The 21445-nt window shown below is 36.2% G+C and overlaps 1 protein-coding gene across 1 annotated transcript in view; it reads right to left on the bottom strand.

Annotated features, from left to right (window-relative positions):
• RAB11FIP2 (RAB11 family interacting protein 2) overlaps nucleotides 1-21445 on the bottom strand; it is an 80990-nt gene that overhangs the window by 48310 nt on the left and 11235 nt on the right. Inside the window, exon 3 of the mRNA XM_036735427.1 lies at nucleotides 20690-21158. Within this exon, the coding sequence (XP_036591322.1) occupies nucleotides 20690-21158 (469 nt within the window). The remainder of the gene's footprint in view (nucleotides 1-20689; nucleotides 21159-21445) is intronic.

The raw sequence follows: 21445 nt of genomic DNA, 5'->3' as shown, positions 1-21445 counted from the left end.
AATACAAGGCAATGTGAGGAGAAACACTAACAAGTGGTGTTATTTGGGAAGTCTATGTGGAAAAAGTGACCCCTGAGCATTGAATGAAGGTAAGAGTTTGAGAAGCAGAATTTAAGGAAGGAGTGCATTCCAGGGATGAGGGACAGGTCATGCAAAGGAATGGTGGGGGAAACTGAATTGGTTAGTAGCTAGCTAGCAGTCCAGTTTGATTGAAATATAAAGTATTTGAAGAGAAGTAATATGAAAGAAGCTTGGAAAGGTAGGTTGGGGCCAGGGGGTAGAGTTCCTGAAATTCCAGGTTGAGTTTTATATTGAATACAAAATGCAATAGGCCACTGAAGGTTTTTGAGCATGGAGGGACATTCACAACTTTATCCTAGAAAGGTTACTTTGAAAGCTGCTTGGAAGATGTATTAGGAAGAATGGAGTCTAGAAGCAAAGAGACCATTTAGGAGGCTATTAAAATAATCTCGGGGCTAGGTGATGAGGTCCTAAACTGAAGTTGTAGCTATTTGAGTGGAGCGAAGGTAATGAATATGAGATGCTCTGGAAAGGGAATCAGGCAGTCCATGAAACCAGACTGAGCATGGGGCATAAAGTATGGAGAAAGGTGGAAGAAAATCCTTAGGAGTAACTCAGTAAAATGAGTTAGGTAGGACATTTGTGGGTGATGGCCAGATCAGGTGTATGATCATCTTTGTGGGTTGCTGAGGTAGACTGCAGTGGGATATGAAATGATTAAGCTTAAGAAGTGGGAGATTGGAGAATCTGAGGGGATGTCAGGTTGTGTTCGTCCTTCGTTCTCGAAGAGGACCACGACATCAGGGAAATGATGACACGACTTGCAGTTGACTTTGATTTGAGTGAGGGAATATCACTATGTATGTTAAAGTCCCCTAATAAGAGTGCAAGAGTTGAGGAGGAAAGACTGTGAGCCTGGACACTGATTATCTGAGAAGAGAAGGGAAGTTACCATGAGAACAACAGCTACCCAGATTTTGTTTGGGCACGTATGGATTAAGTGAACCCCAAAGAAAAAGTTACTTAGCGATGGTAATACACCGAGTGACAATGGAGAACAAAGACTATTCTAACTTCTCCACTTTGTCCAATGAGTTTGGGACAATGAGGGAAAGTGTAGCCAGTCCGGTAGGGAGAATGTCTCACGAGAAAGTAGCCAATGTCTCAAAGAGAGCCAGAATACAGGAGCAGGTGAAATTAATGCAAATTTGTTGCCTATGGAGCAGACATTCCGGAGAGCACACTGGAAGAGGCAGGCTGCTCTAGAGTGAGACACCAGCCAGAGAAAGGGAACGGGAGTGGAATGGGACAGAGCCCTGGGTCTGAATGATGACAGCCAGGGGATTCAGAATCACTAGGATGGGAAGAAAATCATCAGGAGATAGTTTGTTAATCATTAAGGAATGAGCTGAGGTAGGTTTTCATTGTCCATGGGGGTTTGGCCTCAGAGTGTAGTTCTCTCAAGGCTTTGTGCATTTCAGGCAAAGTGCTGGGAGCTGAAGGAAAGGTGTTACTTCGCTTTCCTTCAAGGCAGGAGATCAGGCTGGAGATTTAATGGAATTGTGCTTCTCCTCTTTCCCTAGTAGGTTGGAGACCAATGATTACTTCTCCTCTTCCCAAGAAAGGTTGGGAACCAGGGAGGGGACCTAGCATGATGGAATGATGTTTTTTCCCCTTACCTCACAGGTAGGAGAATGGTGTGCAATGGAATGGCATTTTTTCTCTTTCCCTCCAATTTTAAAGACTACTGAGGAGACTGAAGCATGTTAGAAGGGCATTTCTCTTCTTCCCTAGGAGACTAGAGATCAGGAAGACTTTGCACGATGGAGTAACACCCTCTCCCCTTAGCTCAAAGGCAGGAGACTGGTATGTGATAATACAGCATTTCTCTCCTAACTTCTAATTAGTGTGAAGTGATAAGGGCCTGCACCAGAGTGGTGGCACTATTGAAGAGGGAAAGCAATGTATAAGAAACATCACGAAGGTAGAAACAACAGAACTTGCAACTGCCGGGCCATGGGGAGGGATGAGAGTAAGAAGTTGAGGATTTTGAGCTAGATAACAGGGCTAGATTTTGAGCTCAGATAACAGGGCTCAATAATACCAAACAGTAATGGGGAAGTGAGAAAGAGGGGAGGGAGTATTTGGCAGGAAGATAATGAAAACAGTTTGGGACATGTTAATTTTAAGATATCTATAAGACATCTACTCAGAAATGTGCAGCAGGCAATTGGAAATTCAAGACTGGAGGTGAGGAGAAAAGTTAGGGCTAGACAAATAAATATGTTCTTATTAATAGTCAATGATGATTATAGTTTTCCTAATACTGAACTAGCCCTACAATCCTGTATGAATTCAACCTGGCCATAGTCTGTAATGTTTGTCATATATTACTGTACTCCCCTTGCTAATCTTTTTTTTTTTCCCCATTGAAATTCATGAGGGATATTGGTCTAATTTTCTGTTTTGACTCTTCCCTATTTAGGTATCAGAACCATATTTTTGTCATAAGGCAAGACCCTTTCTTTTCCTTTTTTTTTCAAAGTTTACATACTATTTGAATTATTTTTTAAATGTTTGACAGAATTTGCTTGTAAATCTGTCTTGTATTTTTTTTTCCTTTGAGAATTTGATTTATCTGATTTATCTTCCCAAGATGGTGTTTAAATCATTTATTTCTTGTTCTGTTAATCTAGTCATTTCGTATTTTTGTAAATATTTATCCTTTTAAATTGTCATATAGTTGGACAAATAATTTTTTTTCTTCCTCACTGGTAGTGAATTTGTTTTCATTTTTGACACTGGTCATGTGGTTTTTTTCTTTTTAAAAATCATGTAAGCTAAAGGTTTGTCTATTTAATTCCCTCTCCCCCCAATAAAATAGTTCACTTTCTTTATTAATCACTGTTTTTGTTGTTGTATCAGTTCTGTTAATCACTTCTTTGATTTTCAGGATTTCTATTTTGCTGTTTTATTAAGGGTTTTATTGCTTTTCCAGTTTTTCTATTTATACACCCAATTATAGATGTATTCTTTTTTTACTGATAAAATTGCTTACAGATATAAATTTTCACTTAAGAACTCCTTTGGCTACATCCCAATTGGTATGCTATCTCATCATTATCATTAACGAAAATACTAGCTGTTTCTATTATTTGCTCTCTAACCCACTCATTCTTTGTCTCTAATTTTAATTTTTAATGGGACTTATGATACTTGACAAAGCACTATAAAAATTATAGAATCAGGAAGCTAGAAGGTATCTTGGAGATCTTCCAGTCTCAATTTCTCCTTTTACAGCTTAGGAAACTGAGGCCCAGGGATGTCAAGTGGCTTGCCCAGTACCACACAAGAGATAAGTTTTGAACTGATTTTTTCTGACTTTAACTCCAATGTTCTTTCCACTGTACTACACTAAATTATAATCAGACTTTCAACTGAAAAGGACTTCAGAAGCCATCTTCAACCTGTACCTAAAATAGAATCCCATTTATAGCATCATCAAGTGGTAATGCATCTTTTAAGATCTCTATTGTTTTTAGGGTATCTCTAATGGTTTAAGATCTCTAAAAGCACCCCTTAACCTCCCAAAATGACTTGTTTAGTTTTTTACCTTTAGTAAAAATTCACCTTCCTGGGCCAACCAAAACAAGTTTAATCATCTCCCATCTGATAACTGTCCTTCAGATACTTGAAGACAATTTTATCACTCATGCACTCTTTCCACCCATGCCCTCTTCATATATGACATTCCTAGTCCCTTCAGCTCATGCTTGCATTGCATGCTCTTGAGGACTTTGGTTACCCTGATTTATTCCTCTAGGTACACTTCAACTTACTAATGTTATTCCCCAAAACTTAACACACTATTCCAAGAATATTCTGACTAGGAAAAGGCACTATAGGATTTTCAACTCCCATGTTCTAGACACTGTTGCCTCACTTAATGCAGCCTAAAATTATGAGCTGACATCACCTACTGACTCTGTATTTGTATATTGGACTCACCTACTGAATCTGTATTTAACTAAAACTCATAGATTTTTTTCATAGCAACAGCAGTCAAGATTCACATTCCCTTTTACTTCTAAAGTTAATTGTTTTTTGGACCTGAGGTTTAAGACTTACTAATTTCTACAACATTCCAAGATTTTTGTCTAACCTATCTACCAACGTGTGAGCTATTCCTCCTTGCTTTGTCATTTGCATATCTGATAAATTTGCTATCTAGGCTTTCATCCAAGTCATTGATAAAAATAATAAATAGCACAGCAACAGGGACAAATCCATGATTCTTTCACTACAGACCTCCTATCAAAACGGTCTCTTGAACTATTTAAAGAAATATTAATGAATACTCTTTGGCTCTAGAAATTATTTTTCTTCTTTTAATTCAATTTTTTTCAGTGAACAAAAATCTGTTCTCTCTCTCTCCCACAATTCCACCACCCCTAGAGAAAAAAGGAACAAAACCTTTATAACAAATATGTATAGTCAAGCAAAACTAATTCCCACATTAACTCTGTCTCGTTCTACATCCTGAATCCATCACCATTCATCATCAGTCCTCTTGAATAACTGATTATTATGTTCATAAGGGTTCTTAAAGTCTTTCAAAGTTATCTCTTTTTACGTTTTTTTTTTTATCACATAAGTCATTCTTTTTATTATACTTACTTCACTTTGTTTCAGTTCATAGGTCTTCCAGGTTTCCCTAAAACTAACCTTTGCATTATTTCTTACAGGACAACAGCATTCCATTATATTTACATATAATTTGTTTAGTCATTTCCCAGTTGATGGACACCCCCTTTTCAGGTCTTTGCTACTAAAGAGCTACTATAAATATTTTTGTACATATGGATCATTTTCTACTTTCTTTAGTCACACTGGGGTATTGTTGGGTTACAGGTGTACGCACAATGTAGCTACACTTGTTCACAGTTCTAAGTTACTTTCCAGAATAGCCAGAACAGCCTCTCTATTTCTTAGCCATAACCAGATCATTCTGGTGGTTACTTCTTCGTAGTGCAGTTTGATAGCTGGTACTGCTAAGCTCCTTTCCTTCCCTTTTTTCTTCTCATTATTTCCCTTGAAATTGATCTTTTATTATTTTTTCCAGCTCCATAAAGTAATCCTTTGGTAGTTTCGTGAGTAAACTTGTTTAGATAATATTCCTATTTTTATTATATTGATTCATTCTGCCCATGAGCAATTACTATTTCTCCGATTTTTTAGGTCTGTCTTCATTTGTGTAAAGAATATTTTGTAGTTGTATAGTTCCTGTTTGTGTCTTGAAAGACAGAATCCATTAAATTTTGTATGTTCTTTATTCTAAATGGAATTTCTGCATTTCTCTTTCTATATCTTCCTGTTGGGTTTTGTTTTTATTATTCAGAAATGTTAATAATTCATATGCACTTTTCTTATATCTTGCTACTTTGCTGAAGTTATTCAGTTAATTTTGAGTAGCTTCTCTAGGTTTCTCTTATCTTCAAAAAATGATATTTTTTTGCCTGTATTCCCTCATTTTTTCCTCATCTTATTTCCATAGTTAATATTTCTAGCCTTATGTCAATTAGTAGTGGTGACAGTGAAGACCCTTGCTTTCTTTTCTTATTAGAAAGGCCTCTAAGTTTCTATTTAATATGTAATGTTAGCTCTTGTTTTCAGATAAATAGTTCTTAATTATTGTATTAAGTATAAGTCAATTACATATTTTACTGGTTTTTTGTAGGAACACTATTCTAAGATAATATGTTATCTTGTCAAAAGCTCTTTCTGCATCTTTTGTTATAATACAGTGTACTCGGTGCTCAGGGAGGCCTGGAACCTCTGATGCGAGGGCTTGCCATCCTCTTCAGCACTACTCATCCAACTTTGATATCTACGTCTCACCCAACTCTCACCTGTGGCTCCAAGAAGCTTTAGCATGCGCAGCAGCCACACCCTGGTAAAACTGTCTCGACAGATGGGCTACACCAGGCTGAGGGTAACCAACAGGCCCCAAACCTGTCAGTGAGTTGTGGGGATGTCTACCCCAGGCATGTGAAGACTTCCCCAGGCCTAATGGGCGGATGAGAACAATTTGTTTCAAAGGCCATAAATGTGGCTGAAGGAGGTGCTGTGGAGCACTTAGAGCTTGGTCAGACATCGAAGACGCCAAGGTCATCCACTGCATCCTGAGCCATCGCCAGTCTTCTTGACTTTCGTCTTGCCACTGGACTTGGATAACTCTGGAAGAGAAAGTGAGGCTGGTGACTTTGTGCAACTCTGCCTCACTTAAATCCAATTCATGCTCGAGTCAAGACATCACCCCATGTCGTCACTGGTCCTCTTCAGAAATGAAGGATAACAACAACAGCTTTGTTGTCTGACAGTTTTCCTAATGTTGAACCAACCCTGCATTCCTACTATATATGTCATCTACTCATAGTATGTAATCTTTGTGATATATTGCTATATTCAGTTTGCTAATACTTTGTACCTCAACTCTTTTTAAAATTCTTGCTTCAAATTTCTTCCAGCAATTCTAGTTGACCTTGTGGCTAAGCTGTATTTTTCATTGTGAGTTTACAGATTTGTTGAAGTCATTCTCTTCTTCCAAGTGTCTTTTGTTTCCATAATAGTTCTTTATGGTGGGTCTTTTTATGCTACTCATTCTTAAAGTCTTTCTTCCCGAACTTGGACTTTGTGTTAGGGTCCAGTTCTATGTACTTCTGGAGGGAATATATAAGATTTGTTTGGTCCTGATTTGAATTCTCTGCGTTTCTGCTGCTGTTTTCTTCGAATATTCAGGGCCACCTTCTTCAAAAGTCTCATGGGCAGCTCAGGCCCACGACCTGCAGACTTAAAGTTTGCTCAAATCAGTATGATTTTTGGTTTAAGTCTCATTGCTGTCATCCTGGTCTGAGCTTTTGCAGGCTCTTCTGACCAGGGTTTGAGTCTGGGCAATACCACTGTGGGTTTGCCCCAGCCCCTCTCGTAGGCTGGCTCTAGACTCTTTCAACTAGCTGCAAGATTGTGTAGGTTCAAAGTGACAGAATTACAGGCTCATCCTTGGTCTGAGTATCCCTCCCCGGTCACTCAGCTGCAAACCTCAGACTGAGCTGAAGGCAAAAATCTGAGATCTGGCTCTAGAGTAAGAACCATACAGCTGCTACTCACTTCTACTCCTATTCCTTAAGTAAATACACAGCCTCGGGATCAGGTCAGATGACCCTTCTTGCAGGTCCCCTCCTTAATCCATACTAGGTCTTTGAAAGCGCTCTAGAGTCAGAGCAACAGAGCTGTTAGTTGCCTCCTGTTCCTTCTCCCTGCCTGGAGTCAGACCTGTTCCCTCCTGGACCCATTAATGCTTCCTGCTCTAGTTCTAATACATAGCTTCATTTAGCTTAAAGTCTTCTTGGATAGACTATGTGCCCAGTACCCAAAGATCTATACTGACCTAGGCTGAAAAAATGACTTTGTGTTTTCTTCTTGGATTTCCCCATCACAACTAGGTTTGGGATTCTTTTTAGGTGTTAGATAGGAGTATTTGTGGAGGAGTACTGGGCTGCACAGATTCCTCTCTTCATTATGTGACCTATCCATGTATTTTCAAATCCAACCAACTACACTTTTAGTTTCTATTTATCCATCTTGTTTGCAAGAATGGCATGAGAGAGTAGTATTTTGCCAAAATGTAGATAAACCTCATACTCTGTAATTTGCCTGACCAGACTAACAACAGAAAAAGAAATAAGGTTATACTGGCAATGGCCTGTTCTCAAAACCATGTTATCTTTCAGTGATCACTGCTTCCTTTTCTAGAAGTTCACTGCTCAATAATACTTTTAAACTTTTTTTTAGAATTTCAGCAAGAATTTAGGTTAAATTTACTGAATTACAGTTTGCAGGTACCATTCTCTTCCCTATACTGAAATTCAAAATTGTTAGCTATTATGCTTGTAGCACCTTTCCCATTCTACATGATCTTTCAGAGATCATTGACAATAGCCCAGCACTCATATCTTCCAGTTTTTTAAATACCTTGGCCTGAAGTGAATCTGAGTGTGGCTTCTTGAAACCATCCTCAGCAGTGCCCACTATCTCCCTACTTTTCTTGAGTCTCAACTACCATTTAGCCTTTTTTTTTTGTTCTTTTCACTACAAAAATATTTTTTTGGAAGAATATTAGAAGGAAAAGAAAAATTGAGTACATATATGCCTTCTCTCCATTTTCTCTTATCATTCCATCTATCCTAAGATGCTGTCCCAAACCCTCTTTTGACCTTTTCCTTAGAATAGCTCCTTCAAAATCCTCTGTCCCTGCCATTTTTGGCATTCCCTCAGCTCATTCTGAGCTTAAGCTCTATAAAAATTCTTAATATTTTCTGTCATTCCTCTATATTCAGTCATTATTACTTCCTTTGCTTTCATGTGTGTACATATATATACATATGTGAGTTGACTGAATTTCTTCCATATCTACACTGGTCTCTTTAAACAATTCCTTTTTCCTTCTCATTAGAATTATTTCTTAGTGCAAACAAATTTCATTTTTGAGAGGTTTTCCTCCTCGGGCTGACCTACCCTGTATATTTTTAGTCAGTAGGATACTCCTAATCTTTTCCCTAAATCTTCTGAAATCTGTGCCAAGATCTAGAGTGTATTGTCAGATTAATTTTTTTATTTTTTGTTCCTTTATGTTCAGTGCTAGACTTCCTGGGTTCAAATCCCACTCAGATACTTACTAGCTGTGTGGCCTCAGTTTCCTCACTTGTAAAATGGACATAATAATCACCTCAGAGGTTTATAGTGCAGATCAAATGACATATGCAAAACACTTTGTAAACTTTAATGTTATTATCAACTTCTTCTCACCTCTTTCAGTGGAGTTCAGATAGAAACGATACTGAGACAAGTCCTTACCCTTCTATTATATTATATTTAATGTTCTGTATATTCTTGTATAATTGAATAAAATGCTTTTTGTAGTTAAACAAAAGTATTAGAATGTAGGCTCACAGAAAGCATCCTTAGTACAACTCTAATAGCAGACAGGGTAACAGGGATGACAGATATCTCAATTTGCTTTCACATGATTTTGATTTCTGCTAGATTTTTATATTTTTAAGGCTTTTGGTCCATGTAGCTTGGAGGTTATGAGTATTTAGCACAGCCATGTATTTATTAAAAATTTTGTTCTTCAGTTTTTGTGACTGTGCTATCATGAAAGAATGTAAGATACAATGTAAATCAAAACAAAACATAACATACAAACTTAGCTGAACATTGTTTAATTATAACAACCAATACTGCACATGCATCAGGTTACTCTGTTGGTTAGTTTTGCTGAACTGTTTTTCCCCCTTTCTTTAAACTTTGTTTCATGGAATGGTTTGCTGAGAAAGGGAAGGAGTAGGATTTCTTCACAAATGTGATGTTAAAATGAAAGTCATCAATAAAAAAAAAATTTAAAAATAAAATCCTGTGAGATGGGAAGAGAGAGGAATAAATTCAATTGGGAACTATTCGTGGTGAGTTTAAATTGTTTGCAGTGTAAGGGATGTCTCATTACTTAGAGTGGTAGAACTTCAGTGAGATGATTTACCTAGAGAATTTTGCTTTGGGAACATGCCTTCTATTTTTTTATTTGAATAGGGTATATATCTGTTTAAATGTGGCTAAGTAATTTTTTAGATTCTGGGTAACAATGACTTTTCTATTTTAGGGCAATGTTATCTTGTAAATACTCTTGAATATCACAGTAGCTCACATTCTAATATTACCCCAACAGGATTGAAGCTACTTGAACACACAGTTCTCTTTGCAATTCACATTGATTGATTCTGGCTTTCAATTAATTAATTTTGGCTGATTAACAATCCTTTGTTCATAGTAGTATAGAGGCCAAGGAAACAAAAATCTTAATTGTCCCTTTAATAATTCATATTTCCCTATGTCAAACTGACATTTTCGCCCTCTTAGGGTCACAGTGATCTGTTATAATTGAAGCCGAAATATGCTTTTTAAACACCCATGAGAGTTGGTAACCTAGAATGTATACGTGATTTATATGTAAACAGGTTTAAAAGTTTCAAATATTTAAAACATTGCCATATGACCAAGAAACATGTAACTATTACATAAATGTACATGTGTGTCATGTGAAAAGGTTGGTTAAATCTATTGTTAATTGAAATTTTTTAAAAAAATTTAATAATTAGACAAATTATTCCCAAAATCTTATTTTCACAGAAGTTTTACAAATTTTTTAAACTCCTCACTATTTCTGTGTTATAATGGTAATTTAAACAGGTTTTTTTTTTCCTACTAGTGTATGTTTCTGGGAGCATAATGGTTCCATAAAGAGAAAGAAATGTATTAATACTGTATTATAAGTCTGAAAAAAGTTCAATTTTGAGAACTAAGAATTATTTTTCTCTCACCTGTCAATTCTATAAAGAATGATTTGCCTTTTTTTAACTTATGAGCAGAACTACTAGGAAATCTAACATTTAGAAAAATTTGTAGCCAAATTGAAAAAACAAACAAAAAATCTGTCAGATGATGCTTTTAAATCCATTAATCTATTAATGCTAAGAGATTTACTGAATGCAGCCAACGAAATGATGACTAAGACTATCAGATATTCAGTATGATTAGTTCCCTTAACAGTAACCGGAACTTTTATCACAAACTCCCTGGACACCACTTGAAACTTTTATTCTTTGTCATCCTAATGCTCATTATAATAACTCTTCATTAATTGCTCTACTTCCCTGTGGGTTAATTTGCAGAAGACCAACTACTCTACCCTCCTGCTGACTCTAATGCAAATTGATATCTATATTCTTCAAAACTGAAAGAAAAAAAAACAAAAACCTCTAACAAAAAAAGTCCAACTTTTGTTAAGTTATTTTACTGAGAGAAAGAGAACAGGAAAACAAACCAAAAAAGAAATTCCACAAAAACTGCTGTAGTCCAATAAACTGATGTGAAAATTTCTCAATTTACAGCACTTGACAGGTGCTAAAAGAAAAGCATCTTTAATTTTAATGTGTTGTTAGGACCTCTTTAGAGAGACTCTACAAGTTATTAACAAGGTCCTCTGAGACAGGAGACGGGTAATTAACAAGACCTATGGAGATATAGTTTAGGTAATTAACGAGCTCTTATGCACTGGACACAGGGTAACACATAGAGAATCCAATAGTTAAAGTGAACAGGTTGTTACGACATGATCAGATGTAGGAATCAAGTTCTTCTCAGGTCCCTGATAAGACTTTAAAAAAATACTTCATAAATTGATATTCCTTTGTAATAGAAAGATTTTTATAAATCATTATCTAGCTTTTAAAATGGTTTCAGTAGAATTTAATTTTAATTTGGCATCTAGGAGGAGTAGGGGAGCCCTATTACATGTGTAGACTATTGTCTTAATCATCCATTGAATAAATATTGAGAAAAATTCTAAATTTTTTTTTCGACTTGTTTTTGTAAACATGTTCTTGGCCATCTCTGTAGCTAGCAGGTTTATCTTCCTTTGGATTCTAAACGTACACAACAATCCTTGACAATATCTGCACTAGTGCCTGTGTCATGATGACATCTTAGATCTGGATTTTGTATAAAAATATTATTAGGAGTTCTTGGTCCAACTTGCAGATTTACGCTCTATAACAGCAAGGTATCTGAGGCTGAAGTTGGGCAGGGGGTTTTGCCCCTGCATGAAATATCAGGACAGTAGTTTTTCATTTTGGAAATCTAATCTGGAACTCAAAGGCACAGGAGGCATATGTTTAGGCTTATTACAGATAGACTCAGTTTTGATACTTTGTTCCCAGACTGGGTATAGCTGGATATCCAATTCCACATCTCTTTTCGTGATCACTGCCTTTTGTGGAAACAACCCAACTCAAGGAGCTGTGGATGGAACAAATCAGTGTTCTGTACCTAAAGAGTTACAGACATTTCATTTATGGTATTCAAGTAATTCAGATTATTCATTTGAGATTTTCCCCCCAAGCTTATATTATAACTTTGCTAGTTTTATGCAAACAATTTAAAAATACATAGGTTTCTCAACTATAGCATTTAATCTACTCTTTAAGACTATTCTCTATATTTTGTTTTTTAATTGGAATTTTATTTTAAAATGCTTCTGTCTCATCCTGTTTTTTTCCTTTTAATAGTCTTTATTTTTTTCCATTCTCCATTTTCTTTCCTATGGTTTTACTCTGTCCTCTGTCCTAATTTTTAAATTTTACTTTATCCGTTTTTTTTTTACATTGTCTTCCTTGCTAAATATGTCCTTACCACTTCCCCTATTTAGCTATTACTTGTATCAAAGAACTTTAAAATAGAGGGGGAAAAACATCAATGTATCATTCCTTGTTTGACAGTATATACAACATTCTGTATCTATTCTACAATCTGGGTGAAGATGGGGGAATGCATTTTCTCAATGTTCCTTTAGGGCCAAGGTTGGTCATTACAGTAATCCAAGGTCTAGTTTTATTTTTTTGTTCTTTTCATTTATATTGTGGTAGGCTTTCTGTATGTTCTTTTCCTGATTCTGTTATTTCACCCTACACCAACTTATGTTTTCCCCATGCTTCTCTAATTCTCATCATCATTTCTTACTATGGAGTACTGTTACACTGCCTTCATATACTGCGCAATGTTTAGCCATCCCCCAGTTTTCAAATACTTTGTTCCCAGTTTTGTTACCAAGTGTTGCTATATATGGGACCTTTCTGTTTTTAGAGTATGGACATTTTAGTCACTTTCTTAGCATAATTACAAATTGCTTTACAGCATGGTTGGACCAATTCAATTGGAACAATGCTTTAGTGTACCTTCCTCTTCATAGCTGCTCAGATAGCTAACTTTTTCCAAATCTTTTATCATCTATGCCAGCTTGTTGGATGTGAGGTACAATTTCAGTTTTGATTTGCATTTGTGCTAGTATTGGTAATTTACAGCAGTCTTTCATAAGGAACTATTCATATCTTTGACAATTTATCAATTGCTAAATGATTTTTAATCTTATGTGTCTATTAATTTCCTATTAATTTCTATTATTTTCTACATATCTTCCATAACACACCCTATCAAAGATATCTGATGCAAAGATTTTTTCACTCTACGTTGTCCCTTATACTATACAGTGTTTTCATTCATGCAAAAGTATTCTAGATTCATAAACTAGAACTTATTTTATCTTTTCTGAGCACTTCTAATTGAATGAAGCACTGATGGAACGCTTACTACATGCAAAGCACAGTGTTAAGTACTAGGGATACAAAAAAGAAAATTAAGACAGTCCCTGCTCTCAAGGAATTCATGTTGTAATGGTGGATTCGTGACCTATGGAAGGTTTCAGCTAAATCCCATGATCCTAAGTCCCATGGTCCTTAGTGTACGATCTCCTTAATATCATTTCCATCGCTAAAACCATTTATCAGCCTCTGATGCTGAATTCTTTAACAGTGCTAAGGACTTTGGTGGTAAGAACTTTCCTTTCTGTACAAAAACAGCTACCAGGCTGCAGAATATCTACACAGGCTACTTTCCAGAATGATGGCTGAGGGCACTGGGATGGAAGCAGTGCTATTTCCAAGGCTCTTCGGTTCAGAGTTCTGGGCTGTCTCTATCATGGTTTGAGTGAAAACAGTGGTCAAAGTGGTGGAGGTGGTTTGACTTGCCTGACACGTTCTACACCCTCTCTCTCCCTCTGGGTGGCCAGCTGCTTCAGCCAGGCTGGCCTGTCTGCCCTATGTGTGGCAGTCAGTGACAGGTGGTGGGAATGGTGTTGTTTGATGTTTGTGAGGACTGGACTAGAAGCACAACCAGTGATTTTGGGATTGCTGCCCCTGTTAGGGCTCCCATGCCCATCTGCCTATTGGTGGCAGTTGGTCAGCAGTTGTTGCCAGTTAGGATGAGAAAGGTGGGCCCTTTCTCCACAATTTCTCCACTTGATGAGGCTATAAATATAGGCAAAAAAGAAACAAAATGATCACTTTTTGAAAATTGAGCAGTTGTAGAATATAGAAAGAAAAAAGTCCATCACTCAATTATTGGGTAATAAGATATGCTAGTATTCAAATTCATAACAAGAGGTATTTCCCAACTGATAACTGGTCAAAGGATATGAATAAGCAGTTTTCAAAGGAAGAAAACCAAGTTATCCATGGCAATAAGAAAAAATGCTCTAAATTACTAATAATTAGAGAAATGTAAATCAAAATAACTCAGAGCTTTCACCTCAAGACCCATTAGATTGACAAAGATGACCAAAAAAGGGAAAATAACAAATGTTGGAGGGCCTATAGAAAAATAGGTACATTAATGCAATGCTGGTGGAGCTGTGATGTGGCCCAGCAATTCTGAAAAGCAATTTGGAACTATTTATATAACTACCAAATAGCTATTAAACTAATGCATAACCTCTGACACAGCAATAACATTACTAGGTCTAAACTACAAAGAGATCAAAGAAGGTAAAAAAAGGACCCTTTGGTACAAAAATATATTTGTGATAGCAAGGAACTAAAAGCTAAAAGAATGTCTATCAAATGAAGAATAGCTTGACAAATCATGGTTTATGAATTTGATGAAATATTAATTGTGCTTACTGTAAGAAATGGTGAAGAAGATCGTTTCAGAGAAACCTGGGACTTGTATAGAATGATGCAGTGAAGTGAGCAGAACCAGAACAGTTTATACAGTAATAACAAAAAGACAAAAAAACTTGGAAAGACTTGAAAATTCTAAGTAAATGTAATAACCAAACACAATTTCAGAGGACTTATGATAAAACATGCAGCCTACATACTGAAGAGGTGACAGGCTCAGAGAGCAGACTGAAATTTTTTTTTTTAAGACATGACCAATTAGGAAATTTGTTTTGCTTGACTATCCATGTATAACAAGGATTTTGTTTTTTTTGTTTGCTCAATGCGGGGTAGGGGAGGTAAAAAGGAGAAAAGGTAGATCTTCATTTGAAAATAAAATTTAATTTAAAAAAATGAAGAGTAGGTCTGATAATATTCCCCCTCTAATTAAACTCCAGCAGCTTCCTATTATTTTAAGGATTAAATACAGACTTCTAGAATTCAAAGTTCTTCACAACTTGCCCTTCTTATCTTTGCAGTCTCATCACAGTGTTCCTTTGCACACATAGTGTAATCCAACCATACTGTTCTACCTGTCAAGTATACACGACAACCCAATTCCTATCACTGTGCCTTTGCACTGGCAGTCTCCCAAGTAACGTATGTACTCTGGAGTACTTCTTCAATACTCCACTCAAATGCCACCTTACAGATTAAGCCTGACTCATCTTCCAGCTGCTAGTGCCCTCCCTCAGCAATTAGGTCAAGTCCCTGCCACATAGTACCATCCTAATAAATATTTGTTGACCCACTGACTCCCTCCTAAAACTATCTTGAATTCATTCTGTATTTCTCGTATACTATACCCCAAAAAGTTGTCTGCCTCACAAGTAGGACGTTTCATTTGTGACTTTGTATATACCTAGCAAGTACCATAATGCCTGATATTCACATGGTACTTAATAATTGCTCACTGATTGAATGATTTAAGTATATGCAACTCTCCCCCTGCATCCAGGGCCATCTCCAGTCATCCTGATTTATATCTTGCCACTGGACCCAGATGGCTCCAGAGGAGAGAATGAGACTGCTGACTCCACAGCCCTCTCTCACTTAAATCCAATTCACTAGTAAGTCATGGCATTACCTTCCTGAGAACAAAGGACAAATAACAACAACAAGTATATGCAAATAATTTTGGGATAAGAAGGCACTAGCTGCTTTGGGGATTAGGAGAGGCCTCCAGCAGAAGCTGGTGTTTGAGATTTGAAAGAAACCAAGGATTCCTAAAAGGAAAAGGGAATGCATTCCATACATGGGGAGCTGGAATGACAGAACAATGAAAGGTATAATGTCATGTGCAGAAAAAAAGCCAGTTTGAATGGATCATGTAATTCACCTAAAGTAGTAAAGAATATCAAGCTTGAAAATGGAGTTTGGACCCAAGTTAATTCTTTAAGTGCCTGATCCTGAAAGTAAAAGGGAGTCACTGGAGTTTACTGAACAGGGGAATGACACGGTCAGACCTGTACTCTAGGAATAACATTTTGGCAAACCAGTAATGATAGATTTGGATAAGTCAGGTACTAAATTATAGCATCTTGAAGGATAAGCAGAGAAGTTTAGATCTGACATAATAGGCAAAGGGGAAATATTGTAGGATCTTGAAAATGGGGGTGGGGGGAGAAGTAGTGCTTCAGAATGATTAGTCCAGCTGGGAGAGAACTAGGAAAACAATGGAGCAGAAAAACCAAGAAGCTCCCAGAACAACTGAAGGAAAGCAATTAAAAACTACTGGTAACCAAAAAAACAGGATTAAGAAAGAAATCAACAACAAATTGTTGGGTTCTCCATCTCCAACTTAACAATCCATTCTTTAAGTCTATCATGTCAAAGCAAAATACTTTTCATATTACATTTAAAATCTAAAGAATTAACCTGAAATATCAAAAATTAAGTCACAGAAAAGATAGGCTAGGCAGTGAACCTGTGATTTAGTTGGTGTAGTTGAGTGACTCCAATCAGTCAACAAACAGCTGCAGTGCCTACTATGTGCTAAATGCTGGTGAAGCCAAAGAAGCTAAAGACAGTACCCTGTCCTCAAGGAGCTCAAAAGATAAAGCAACTCCCTTTTTTGAAGTATGTTGGTATCTCCTCCCCAATTAAAGTCTCAGAAAGTTGTACAGTGCATCAAAAGGTTAAATGATTTGCCAAGGGTCACACAGCTAGTATGTGTCAGAGGTCACCTTGAATCTGTCTTCCTGTCCCCAAGGCAGGCAGTCTTATCACTGACTCCATCACCACACACAAAGGAGGCTTATGTAGTCAAGACAGATTAGAATTCTCTATCACTTGCATCATTACAATGTAACACCATAACAGAGACAAAACAAAGTACTCTGGAACTTAGAGCTGTATGATCCTCAGCAAATCACTTAACTTCTGTTCCTCAATTTTCTCATCTATGAAATGAGGGGATTGGACGCCATGGCCTCTAAGGTTCCTTTCAGCTCTCACTCTATGATCCTATAATATGAAGTCTTTTTTTTCTGGCAGACTTTACTGGTTAAGGAGTGAAAAACCAGGAAATACTTTAAACTTGTTCTTTAATACAGTCAGATTGCCTGGTACATAGAGTTCTCGCTAACAAAATAAACTGTACCCTTCATCTAAGATAAATCTCTGCTTTTCCTGTTATGGTTAGTATGATACCAAGATGGAGGGACCTAGGTGGCATAGCTGACAGAACAGTGGAATCGGTGTCAGGAAGACCTGGGTTCAAATACCTCCATCAAATACTAGCTTCATGACCCTGGGCCGGTCACTTTACCTGCTCTTAGCCTCGGTTTCCTCAGCTATGAAATGGAGATAATAGCTCCTACCGCACAGAGTTGTTGGGAAGATCAAATGAGATATTCCAAGAGCTTTGCAAACTTTAAAGCACCACATAAGTGCTAGCGATTACTATCATTCAATTCAGTTATGGACCAAGTACTTCAGATAGAAGATACGCAGTTCCTACACTTCTCAGACCAAATATTCTCACAAATGCATATCATTAGTTACAAAGAAAAACAGTGAAAATGTGACACCTTTGGCCATTAACAGAAATTCAGAGACTTGCTGGTATTAACCATGATATAATTATAACATACAACAAACAGACTATATTCATCCTTTAATATGAAAAAATCAACCAAATATCACTGCAAGGGGTAAGACAGGAAAGTAGATAATAAAAGACAGATTTTAAAAGAGAGGCCTTCCTCAGTGCTAAAATAAATTCTGAATGTACATACAAGATAAGGCTATTTTCCAAAGAGTCTGACCTACATTTTACTCTTAAATCAATATCCCTACATTTTATCCTTTTATATACTTTCAATAAAAACTAGCTATCACTATGTTTCTGCTATGCATTTTTATATGGTGAGATTTTTAAAAAATCATAATCTTGAAGGTATATACTATGTTATTATATATTTTACCATGCTACATTAAGGGCTTGAAAAATCCCAAACACTGTGACATGGCACTTGAGGGAAATTTTACCTGAAACTACAGAGATGTGCTTAATTTTGAACTGATATGCTTTTGATTTTGTAATTACAATAACATGAAAAGAGATTCAATGTGCCAGATAGTGCCACTCATCCAAAAAGCAACTGGATTCAAGTAAGGTATTCTAATGATCAAATGCCAAATCACCAGAGGCATGGTGGAGAAAGCAGTTAACCATGAGGACGGAAAAAGGAGAGTCCATTAGAAGAACAGAGAGAGCAAACAGATAGAATACGGAAAGGAATAATTAGTTACTATCTTCATTTTCCTCTATTTGCCCCCAAAAGTACCTGATCTAGTAGGATAGTCTTTGAATTTTCTTAAGAGGATCCTGTAAAGATTCTTCTGCCAATATTCAATGATCCTAATTTGGCCTCAATCTGTGATTGGGAACCAATGCCCTAGGGTAGAGCATGTTTACTTTTTTTTTTTTCCTTTTGTTTTTCTTTCCTTGAAAGCCAAAAAATTCCTTCTGCAAGATTTGAAGTTAGTTCCTAGATTTCAAACAAATTTGTCAACCTATACTATTTTATACTTAGCATATCATTACTGAAAATAGTCATTGAAAATCTAACTCATCTATGTAAAACTTAACCATATTATGAAACAGCCCAGTTTTAATGGAAAATTCTGCACTAACTATGAAGTAAGCCACTGGCAAGCCTGGATCAGGCCAAATGGAATTCTTGATTTCAAAACTCTATTTAATAGCTTTTGCACTGGGTTAGGTGCACATGGCCCTGCAATCCCAGATTTGGTAACACGCTGATTTCACCTGGGCCACACAGTCTTTAACACTTTACAATTTAAAAAACTATCATACTACCTTCCTTTCTTTTTCACTTATTTGGAATTTAAAGCCCCACAAAACTCATTCAGGCCCTTTAAAGTAACTATCTTGTCTTAGACCAAATTTTTGCATAAAAAGTTGAATGAGAGAAAACAGAAAAAGGCAAAAGGGGGAAGGAATCATAGTATAATGGAAAGAGAACTAAAATTAGTTAGAAGACTTGAGTGAGTCTAAACTCTGCCTTTTATAAGCTGTGTGATATCAACTAATTACATACAGCATGTAACAAACCTTTAAGCACTATGCAAATATTAAACAGTGTAAAACAGTGGCCTTAATTGAACCTCAATTTCCTCATCTATAAAATGAATCCTTTTCATAATTAACATTCTATGATGTTTTTTTATTTTGTGAGGTAAAACTACAGTATATTGTTCACTGATCCTTTGGGATTTGATGAAATGAGGCTTATTACAATACAAAGGAAATAAAATATTTAAAAGCAGGATATATATGTAGACTATATATATATGTATGTATGTATTTCTCAATGAAATGGCAATACTATATAATAACAATAAATTTCTTTTGGGTATCATGTTAAAAAATCCAGTGGATTTTTTTTAAACCATAGCAAACCACCTAATCTTTCTCAAGGCAAAAATAAAAAGTATACATTTCTTCTAAATTTTTAGTACCAATTCTACTTGACAGACCTTTCCGTACAACAGAATTCAAACACAGAAAACAAATAATGCAATATTTTTCAACAGAATTCTTCCTTACTTAGAAAAGTAGGGAGGGGAGTTGAGGTGGTGGTGGGCAGGCAGTGGAAGGGGACTAAGCAGAGCTTCTGAAATTAGGCAATTGTCTAAAAGAAAAAAATATAAGGAACTGACTCCATGGTTATACTGCAAAATCTCATCACTGCTTTTCCACATAAAATTACTGCAAATCTCTACAAATATATTTTCATATTCTCCAACATCTGATGCTTTTCTTAAAAACAGAGAATGAATACATATATTCCCTGCCAGACACAGACTACTATACTACATGTGAATCTTTTCTACTTCTGGCTCTGAGATTGATAGCGCTATGATTGTTAAGGTACTACATGAGCAACAATTATTCACTTGGAGTCTCAGGGGATATTACAAGAATTAAAAAACAAATGTTTATGGTATAAAAATCTCAAATTGCTATCTTCTGAAGATGGCTACTTATCCAAAGATCAAAGCACTATGATAATTAACTCTAGATGTAAGATAGTGGTTTTCAAAAGTGTAGTCTACAGACTATACAATTGGTCTGCTCCTGCTCTCAAGGGGTGTGGTATGGGTTGGTCTCTTAAAGCATTACCATCTATAATATAAGAATCTTCAAAACAGAAAATTTTAAAATAAATGAAGATACTCCTCACTATATCTCATCAAAAAAGATTAGCATTCATTCCTTAAATTTTGCTGATTTTTTTTTAAATTATAAGAAAATAGATGAAAGGAAGGATTTGTTGCCCCACTGGAGTTACCAAGATAGAACCACTGTTATAAAGGGCACAAATACTGCTACAAAAAAAGATTGTAAACAAAAATCATAATTTAAATGAAATGAGTGCCAAAGCAGAAGTATTTAAAAAAATATCTAGGGTGTTTTATTCCTTCATTTACATTATTTTTCAAAATACCATCCTCCCCTCCAAGATTAAGCTTACCTAGAAGATGGCATCATGTTTGTAGTCCTGAAGTTTGTTGTAAACGGGTTAGTAGAATCATAATCAAAATAATCCTGGCGATTTTCACCAAATGCATTAGGTGATTTCAAGTCACAAGAACTGTCCGATCCCCCGTTGCTAAGTTTGTCAGACCTCCTGCTATCTTTTTTCCCAGTCACTCTTTCAAAAAGACTAACTTTCTCCCTTTTCTCTCTTTTATTTTCTTTTTTGACTTCAACTGATTTTGAAAATAAACTCACGCCACTGTCCCATGATTCACTGCTTTCTTCAAATGGATTCTTCTTTCTTGGCAGTGTTGCAAATTTTTGGGGTAATGAAGCAGTCACATTGGTAAATGGGTCATTTTGTGTTCCAAAAGACGATTCACCTTCATCAACTATGCTGTCAGGTTGGTTGATTTTAGAAGTATCAGCACTTAATGTTCTTCTATGTGGAGATTTGAGACTTCCTGCAAACAATTTTGTAGTTAATACATAGCCAGTGAGACATTACATCACACTATTTGACACATTCAGTGTGCACACTGGTTCTGCTTTTAGAAGTTGAGCAATTAGTTATTTCAAGATATTAACCTTAAAAATAATCTCGTAAAACAATTCATCTTAAGAAGCCACTGTATAATGGCATAAAAGTTGTAAGCTAATGACAATCACTGCATTACTAGACACGTGCCTATCAAGTTCCTCACTTCAGACAAAACATGATGTAAACAAATTGTAGTGTCAGTGTATCTTC

Source organism: Trichosurus vulpecula, chromosome 8, assembly GCF_011100635.1.
Source record: "Trichosurus vulpecula isolate mTriVul1 chromosome 8, mTriVul1.pri, whole genome shotgun sequence".
NCBI classification, from domain to species: domain Eukaryota; kingdom Metazoa; phylum Chordata; class Mammalia; order Diprotodontia; family Phalangeridae; genus Trichosurus; species Trichosurus vulpecula.
Note: the sequence above shows the minus strand (reverse complement) of the source record. Positions and strands in the feature narration are given on the sequence as shown.